Source organism: Tinamus guttatus, unplaced genomic scaffold (assembly GCF_059628265.1).
Source record: "Tinamus guttatus ecotype Peru unplaced genomic scaffold, ASM5962826v1 Tinamus_guttatus_pri_ptg000344l, whole genome shotgun sequence".
Lineage (NCBI taxonomy): Eukaryota > Metazoa > Chordata > Aves > Tinamiformes > Tinamidae > Tinamus > Tinamus guttatus.
The window spans coordinates 233912-243271 of record NW_028288878.1 but is presented as its reverse complement, the minus strand read 5'-3'; the positions used below and the strand labels follow the sequence as shown (position 1 = coordinate 243271).

Here is a 9360-nt window from a genome sequence, read left to right as displayed (position 1 = left end):
AAAAAAAAGCTCCTGGTGCCAAAACAGCTCATTATTTATGTTGATCATCACCCAGCTATAGAGCAATAACTGCACACCAATAACCGTCAGCTCCCCGGGGTACCAAAGTGGCCGAGCAGCTCTCATACCTGTCCTCTTTCTGGGAAAATACCTTTAATCTTCCCTGCCCTTCTCAACTCCCAACTATTGCAAAACCCATGGGTTTTTTCTTTTGTTTTTTTGCTGTCTGTCTGTGGAGGATCATGTGGATCAGGCTATTTTGGCAAGGAAGGCCAGGAACAAGCTCCAGACTGAGGATTTTTTGGGGTAGTTGGAGCCCAAGCAGGCTCAGAGGGTCAAATCCTGGTGGGCCTCACTCTGAATGTGCATTTGGGAGATTTCTGAGTCTTGCAGAGCTGAAGTGAGTGGCCAGAGCTGTGCAAAAGAGCCACATTTGGGCACAAACCTGGGAACCCCAGCCCATCCTAGCAGCCACCTGCATGCAATAAGCCAGCCAGGTCCAGAAATTGTGAGTTTTCACCCCAGCCTTTGCATTGCTTGCATACCTTATGGGCAGTAGGCTGAAGGAAGAAGAGTGTGGGAGCCTAAAATGGCAATTCCCTCTGTCTTGTTGGCAACCGCACCCTTAATCCCATCATCTTCATTCAGCTCTAACATCTGATGCGAACCCGTCTGTCAGCTTTGGGACAATCTGCCTTTTTTTGGGGGTCACGAAAGCATAAAGCCAATCTCATTTTCCCATCGCGCCCGGGCTTTGCATTTTATGCAAATAATCAAGGCAATATATGTCCATGGATTGCAGTCTGGGTAGATTTAGCTCAACATTTCCCAAAGAGCAGCAGGGAAATTGGTGTCACCTGGGAATTTGGCACTGCAATGGGAAATTTGGCCAACTCTCCTGGTTTGAACCTGACTGACAGCACTTCTGCAGGGTTAATCATATATTTGGGCTTCTATATTCAGTAGGACATGAAGCACCTGATTAATTTTTCTTCCAGAGAAGCCAGTGGGGCTTTAGCTCATACTTTATGTTTTTCAGTACTTGGGCACATGAATGTATTTCAAGGAGCATGTAGATTCCTGCCCTGAAAATATGCAGGCATATATTGAGTTCCAGTCATGTGCACAGAGCATGCAATACCACCAGGATGCATAAATGCTGATAGGGACTTGAGATCTTAAATATGAAGAAGAAAATGTTGCAAACATTGCAATTCTGCAAAGCCTGGCAGCGGGGGTCTGCACATCTGCAAGGACACAAAGACTTAGCCCTACAGCTGGGCTCTCCCCACCAGAAACCAGGGAGTTAGATAACTCTTCTAGCTGAGCAGACAAGCATCCATAGGTGTGTTCAAGTGCAATCAGTGCTTAACGAGTCCAATGAGACAGCTGGCTGCCCGGCACGTCAAAACCATGAAGGCACCAAGTTGATCTCTTGACTTCCATGCAACCAAGCCCCAATCACCAGAGAGATAAAAAGGCCATGCCATGCTCTCCTCCTTCAGAGAGAGGTCCTCTCCTAGCCTGCAGGTTCTTTTTCTGTGCTGGGTTCTTATCACCTGCTGCCATGAACCGTCAAACTTACAGCATGAGAGCTGGAGGGGGAGGCAAAAGCTTCAGCGTGGCCTCCGCTATTATTCCAAGCAGCAGCCGGGCTAGCTTTAGTTCCATGTCTATGGCACGACCCGGAGGAGGTGGCGGTGGTGTTGGAAGGCTCATTGGAGGAGGTGGCGGCGGCGGTGGCATTGGTTTCGGCAGCAGGAGTCTCTACAACCTTGGTGGTACCAAGAGGATTTCCATTGGTGTTGGCAGCAGCTACCGGGCTGCTTTTGGAGGTGGAGCTGGTGGCGGCTCTGGCCTGGGAAGTGGACTTGGACTTGCTCTTGGTGGTGGAGGTGGTGCTGGTGGTGGTGCTGGTGGAGGATATGGCTTTGGTGGAAGTGCTTATGGGCTTGGTTTCGGTGGTGGACATGGAGCTGGTGGAGGCTTTGGCTTTGGTGGAGTAGGTGGCCTGGGAGGATTTGGCGGAGGGCTGGGTGGTGGCAGAAGTCCCTCAGGATTTGGCGTTGGCCCACCTGGAGTCGGTACAATCCAAGAAGTGACCATCAACGAGACTCTCCTGGCACCTTTGAACCTGGAGATTGACCCAAACATCCAGCAGGTGCGAAAAGATGAGAAGGAGCAAATCAAGACCCTCAACAATAAATTTGCTTCTTTCATCGACAAGGTGAGATTTCTGCCTAAATTCTACCTAATTGTGACAGAGTGAGACAGTCTGCCACCTACTAAAATACAGCTTCATAAATCTTCAGGCTATTGTGCATGTCCTATCCTCAAATCTCAAGAAATCGAAAGAGAACATACTTCTAAACAGCTACAGGACTAAACTGTTTTATTGCCTCTGAGTTACAGTCCTTTACCCATTGACTCATGTTAAATCCTTCCTTGGCTTTTAATCTGTATTACTCAAATCTTAGCTTAAAGGAGGAGGAAAAAATATCACTTATAAGGAAGGGAAAAGTGGAAGCTGTTAAAGAAAGCAAAAGACGGTATAACTGAACTCACATTTTCTAGTGATTGTTCATGAACTTGCTGAGTTAAATTGCTTCTGAGCAGAACTGCCCACTGATGTCAGGTTTGCTTAGTCATGGATGGGTTAACATAGACCTTGATAATGAGGAGGACATATAGAGCTAGATTTACTGGCCTCAATTCGGGATTCCCTTGGCTTGTACCATCTGTCAGTCTCAGGTACTGATTCTGTCTGTCCACATGCTCATAGGTATCTTCCACTAAACACCTTCTGCTTCCCAATGCTCAGGTTCGCTTCCTGGAGCAGCAGAACAAGGTGCTTGAGACCAAATGGACCCTCCTGCAGGAGCAGGGGCAGAAAAACAACACGGGCAAAAGCAACATGGACCCGCTCTTTGAGGCCTACATCAACAACCTGAAACGGCAACTGGCCAGCCTGCTCAATGAGCGGGGCCGCATGGATGGGGAGCTGAAAAACATGCAGGACCTCGTTGAGGATTTCAAGAACAAGTGAGTGCCTTTTTAAGGGCACACCTGAGCACCCTTGGGTGAAATGGGATGCAAGTGGTTTAGCTTAGCACTATGCAGCAGGATTAATCTCAATTAAATTTGGCTTTTCTGTGATCAAATATCTAGTCTGACATATTCATCAAACCTCCTAAGGTAGAGAGGGGAAGGAGACAAGTATCCCCAGCCCATCACAAGGCACCTCATTAATCACCCTCTAAGATATAGCTCTTATAAGGTGCCTCCCCCAGCAGCAGGAAGGAGGTTTGTCAACATTTTTCTAGTCAGCAAAGGCAGTTTGAGCCAGAAGAAAACAGTTTTGAGATGGCATTTGCAAAGGAAAATCATTTATATAGACTGCTTTACCTTCCTTGTTCCATCTGCATTATGCCAGAATGTTTTGTTTCAAGCCCTCGAGAAAAGAGATGCTCGCAGCTTGGAGCAGGGCAGCCTCCAAGAGGCTGATTTGCAAACCTTACCCCCAGCCCAGGCAGTCTCACAGTCCTACCTGTACAATTTTTCCTGCTTACCATGGTGTGATCCAGCACGTCTTTCCTTTCATCCCTGTAGATACGAAGAGGAAATCAACCGTCGCACAGCAGCAGAGAATGAATTTGTGGTCCTTAAAAAGGTGGGTGAGATGGAAGGTGGTACCAAAGCAGAGCTAACTCCAAAGATTTCACAGGTGGCAGTAGTCTTAAAATGAGGGGCATCGAGAAGGCTGGAAGCAAATTATTTTCCAACTCTTGACCCATAACTTACATAAACACTTGTCTGGGCAAGATGCAGAGATTGTCACCAGTGCCAGGAATCTCGCACCAAGTTACCTGCACTCCATCCTCATCCCGTTACGAGGTTATTGACAACACTTCTTTTGGCCAAGAGATGCACCCTAGGTGCTCCTTCAGGTGGATGTGCCAAGCACGGTTCTCCACTCAGGCAGCACTCTTGCTGCAAGGAAAGGGTAGCCCAATCTCCGAGCTTCACCGGTTCTTGGTTGAGGCAAAGAGGAGTTGCTGGTGCTGCAGATGTCACTGGAGTTGCTGTTTTCCAGGATGTGGATGCTGCCTACATGACGAAGGTGGAGCTTGAGGCCAAGGTGGATGCCCTGACCGATGAACTCAACTTCCTACGAGCTCTCTACGACGCGGTACAGATCTTCTCCCCCGGTCCTACAGTCAACCCCTGCACAGAGCTTGCCGCCGTTGGTGGCATCTATAAAGGTACATGCAGGACCATGACTGTGTTGTTCCTTTCAGGAGCTGGCTCAGCTCAGTGCGCAGGTGTCCGACACTGCTGTCATTCTGTCAATGGACAACAACCGGGACCTGGACCTCAGCAGCATCATAGCTGAAGTCAAAGCTCAGTATGAAGACATTGCTAACAGGAGCCGGGCAGAGGCTGAGGCTTGGTACCAAACCAAGGTGAGCAGACCCATAGATTGAATGGATGCATTTTTGCATCTTTCTGCAAGAAGTTTACACTTCTTTCTGAATTACAGTTTGAAGAGCTGCAGGCCACTGCTGGGAAGCACGGAGACGACCTGCGCAACACAAAGGGGGAAATCTCCGAGCTCAACCGGCTGATCCAGAGAATTCGGTCAGAGATAGAGAACGCGAGGAACCAGGTAGGACTGGCAAAAAGAGCCTGTAGAGCCAAATGCCATGGTCCCTTAGTACCACAGCTCTGCTACTGTCTTGTCATTCATGGGCTTCAACAGCTCTGGACCATGACAGGCTTCATTGAAGAGTGCTGAATTCCCTCCAGAAAGGGTTACTACTCTCTATCCTCAGCCTGTATGTATCACATCACTGTTTCCAGGCTATGGATCAATGATCTCATTAACAACCACTGTTCGTTAATAACAGGGCCAGAATGGTTTTATTCCTGGGGTGACTCTTGCCCACAAAGAAAAGCAGCAATTAGGAGGCGCCCCATTTCCCTCCCTTGCAGTGTGCCACCCTGCAGACGGCCATCGGAGACTCCGAGGAGCGCGGCGAGCTCGCCCTCAAGGACGCCAAGGCAAAGATGGCCGAGTTGGAAGATGCCCTGCAGAAGGCCAAGGCCGACATGGCCCGGCAGCTCCGCGAGTACCAGGAGCTCATGAACGTCAAGCTGGCCCTGGACATCGAGATCGCGACCTACAGGAAGCTGCTGGAGGGAGAGGAGAGCAGGTGGGAATGAAATCCCTGTAGCAATAAGAATAGAGAGAGCGCGTTCTCCCTGCAAGCAGGTTGGTCTCCTCAAGTGTCTCTTTCATTTGCACTAACCTGCCCTTCTCTGCCCTCCAACAGGCTCAGCGGAGAGGGACTGAACCCCATCAGCTACTGTAAGTACCACAAACCTTGTCTTGTCTTGGGTCCATTGGAGCAGGGCATGTTGGGAACCTCTGGAAAAGGGCAATTTGGGCCCTTTCACTCCATAAAAAGTCAATCACTCCATAGAAGACGTTCAGAGCCTCTAGTGGTTTGTACAGAGAATGGAAGTCAGGTTAAATCCCTAGGGATTCAGGATCATATGGTGCTTTCTGGAAGCAGATGATGGCCATAGCAGCTGCCTGAGTGTCTGGTTGTTTCTCTTGCAGCTGTGATCAGCTCCAGCTCAAGTCTGGCTGGCGGAGGAGGAGGATTTGGTGGACTGAGCCTAAGTGGAGGAGGCGGTGGAAGTGGTTTTGGTCTTGGAGGAGGAGGTGGAAGCAGTTTTGGTCTTGGAGGAGGCAGTGGAAGCGGTTTTGGTCTTGGAGGAGGCGGCGGTGGAGGCTACAGCTTTGGAAGTGGAGGAGGACATGGTCTTGGAGGTGGCTATGGAGGAGGAAGCGGTCTCGGCCTGGGAGGAGGCAGCAGTCTGGGCATCGCAAGCGGTCACAGCTTCGGAGGAGGCGGCGGCGGCAGCGGCTTGAGCACCAGCGGAGGAAACTTCAGCTCTGGAAGCGCAAAAGGCACCAACCCCGGTGTGAAAATCGTCTCCAAAACTTCCTCCAGCAAAAAGAGTATCAAAAGCCAAAGCCTGAAGAACGCCGTGCAGCCTGAATAAACCTGATGGGAGACCCTCCACAAAGCCAGCGCTCCTGTATCGCTCCTGCACACCATCCTCTCCTCTTGCCACCCCGTTCCTGCTCCTCGCACCGTAGTTGCTAAGAATTTGGGCCCCGATTCAGGAAAAGCAGTGGAACACACACTAAGCAGATTTCTCCAAGGACCCGAAAAAGGAAAACACAGGCCCGAGTGATTTTCTGAATGAGAAATGGGAGGCTTTTGAGGTTGCTTTTATCTTTTAAATGAGGCTGAGCAGCTTGCTTGTAGTTGCAGCTAGCTGTCCAGCACCAGCTAATGCCCATCACCTAGACCAGAAGATGCAGTAGCAGAGGGTTTAGCATGGGTTAGCATTTGCAGTTCTGGTCCACAGAAGCCCAGGGATGGGCTAGGAATGTGGCTTTAATCCAACTTGCTTGGTCTTCACTGCTGGGAGAACCCAAACTCATTCCTTCAAGGGAGGCAGCCCATCTTTATCACACATTTCTGCTATGTAGAAACAACTTGGGAGGCTGCTGAAAGAACCAAGGCAGCACTTTGCAAGCCCAGGGCCCCTTTTAAAGCATCTCTCATTGTACGAGCACAGAGTCCATTGGGATCACCCCAAAGTACCCCAGTGGCAGTGGAAAATTCCTCTCTCTCCCAGATATAGCCAAGCTTCTTAAAATACACCTCCAACTGTGCGAGCAATAGCAGCTGTCTCTGAAGTCCATTGGGATTCAGCATCCTCATCAGTGCTCGGTGGCAACCTGGGTTGCTGTTGTCTCATGCTAAGGTTTGGTGCAAATGGCTTAAAAAGCACAAAAATCAGCCAACAGCCTCAGTCTCATTGACCTCCCCTATGCTGGTAGCAGCAATCAAGGCAAATGCCCACCCTGCTGAAAATCACTCCAAAAAAAAACTGACTGGAGGGCCGTGTCCAGCAGGATCCAAGGAGGATTTCAGCTTCTCCACCACCAGCAGGATTTCTTGCCAAAAGAAAAGCAGAGAAGCAGAGTCGTGTTTCGATCCAGCACTTGGGACTGACGGTAAGCAGAAGCTGGAGCCCAGGGGCCCAGCCACGAGGGTAAAGAAGCACCCAAAGTTGATGTTCCCCTTTCTAAAAGCTGCACTCACCCCTCTAGCATCCAATGAGTCCTTTTATTTTTGTGAAAGCACCATTAAAAACCTCAAATTGTGGCTTTTTCTACTTTACTTGATACTGAAATGATGCTGTGTTTTCCTTCCTTTCTCTTTTTGGAGCGTGTTCCAGTAAAACCGGATTGTAATTTATTGGAGGCTGCTTCTTTTTAGTCTAAGAGAGAATCAGTAGCAGGAAATATTCCTGAATCTACAACAGAGTGGGGGGAAAGCAAACCCAAGGAAACTTTGGAGGAAAAGTTTTCAAATTTTGAAAAGAAATAATGAAAAGCTCAAGATCCGCTGTGTCATCCCAGAAGAAATGGAAAAGGGAAGAGAGGGAGGAGGAGGAAGAGGAGGCGGGGGTGGGGGAAGACACTGCTTGTCTGTTTATGCAGCAACACAATTAAGCACAGCTTGAGTCTTTGCATATTTTGTGGGTTGATCCAAAAAGTTTTTCTTTCATGGCAGGGAGGGTTTGGGCCAGCTTTGTTAGCTAGGGCAAAAATCCAGTCTTTCTTAAAAAGGCAAAGCAAAACCAAGCCTTAAAGGGCTCTGGGGGAGGATTTTATCCGCAGGATCTAGAGCTGGGCTGGGTTTCGGGGAGCCAGAGCAGCTCACAAAGGCTGCAGCTACTTGGGGCAGCCCTCACAGCCCCAAAACCTCCCCCTAAACCCTCAGACAAATATTCCCAGCTCATTGCATTTCAAAGAGCCAGACGCTTCCCTCTTCCCTGACCTCACAGCATCCCGGCTTTACATAACTCGGAGCAGCAACCGGGAAGGAGCAAGTGAGCACACGCTAAGGGAGCAGCTTTCCAACACGCGCTCGCAGCTTCTCCGGCAAAGCACGGCTGAATTCCAGCTGCAAAGACAAACGGGAGTCATGGATCCGACAAGGAAAGGAGCAGCAGGAGCGGAGAGCAAAGGCCAGGGACAGAAGTGCCCCATGGCCTCTGCTGGAGCCAAAAATAAGCACCGGTTAAAACTGAGTCATTCCGAGCTCCTGCACTCGCCCGCGCTAATGCTGATTTAAATGGGTGTGAGGAACTAATATTCCAGCCCAATGTTAACCAACCGTGTAGTTTTGAACATCTTTCTACCAGTTTAGGGTGAGAAAAGGCAAATAACAGGGTCCAAAAGAGGAGATGCTCGCAGGGAGCTGAGCTCCTGCAGTCCCTGAGCTGTGCGATCCTGCGAGGCTTCCCTTGCTTTGGTGCCTCTGTCGGCTTTGCTCTTCAAAACCCTTTGTAATATTCTACTTAATTACCCCCGTCTGCAGCAAGCGCCTTTCCTAGAAGAGCCGAGGAGCGTCTTGAACCCGAACCCTTTTTCATTGCCCTAATTAAAACGTTTGCAGCCCGTGTGCAGATTCCCAGGTGCGACTTTGCATAGTTCTTTGGAATTCAAGGGCAGCTCTGCTGCTGGCGTTGCCTGGCCCCGTTCCCCTGGGTTGGGCACACAGGTGCCCATTCGCATCTGCCAAGGACTGACAGGCCAAGAAATCCCCAAATCTCTGCCCATCTCTTGTGCTTGTGACACCGTTTGCTTATTTCTAGCATCAACGTCAAATCAGTAGCATTTACGGCATTGCTTCTGATGTGACGCGCTTATTGATGCCTCTGCATATCAGACGTGAAATCAGGGCTTGCTGGCAGCCTCAGCAGCTCCCGGGCCGGTCAGGCAAGCGTGGGTGCAATTTTCCTGCGAAACTTTGCGTTTCCAGCGCCTTGCAAAGGAGCCAGCACCTTCCCACGTCTCCACTGGCGAGACGAGAGCACCCCCTTGCTACCATCAAGACGTCTCCGGTGCAGCGAGGCGAGCGCGCTGCAACGCGGCTCCCACCCGAGGCCTTCCCGACAGCTTCGGGCGCTCGTGACTCACCTTATTGGCAATAAAGCAGTGACAGGAATGCTGGAAGCGAAGGATATTTGCCCTTCGCAATGGCAGGGAGGGAAGGAACACCTTCTGCTCACGTTCATTCAAGTTCCCAGCCTTAAAAAAAAAAGAAAAAAAAAAAACCCAACGTTTGGAAAAACATCAAGAGAAACAAGCTACGAGATGCTACAGATACCCTTAAGCCGCTAATTTTGGATTAAGTCCCTGCAGTGATTGCTCACGTATCCAAATGTGCAGGAATCTGTTTGATTTCTTGCTTGGGCTTTCATCTC

At 49.8% G+C, this 9360-nt stretch overlaps 1 protein-coding gene across 1 annotated transcript; it reads left to right on the top strand.

Annotated features, from left to right (window-relative positions):
- Positions 1–1567: 1567 nt before the first annotated feature.
- Positions 1568–6072, top strand: LOC104577026 (keratin, type II cytoskeletal cochleal). Its single transcript, XM_010224455.2, has 9 exons — positions 1568–2227; positions 2822–3042; positions 3610–3670; positions 4094–4189; positions 4299–4463; positions 4541–4666; positions 4993–5213; positions 5334–5368; positions 5624–6072. The coding sequence occupies exons 1-9, from the start codon at positions 1568–1570 to the stop codon at positions 6070–6072; spliced, it is 2034 nt and encodes a 677-aa protein (XP_010222757.2).
- The last annotated feature ends 3288 nt before the right edge of the window (positions 6073–9360 follow it).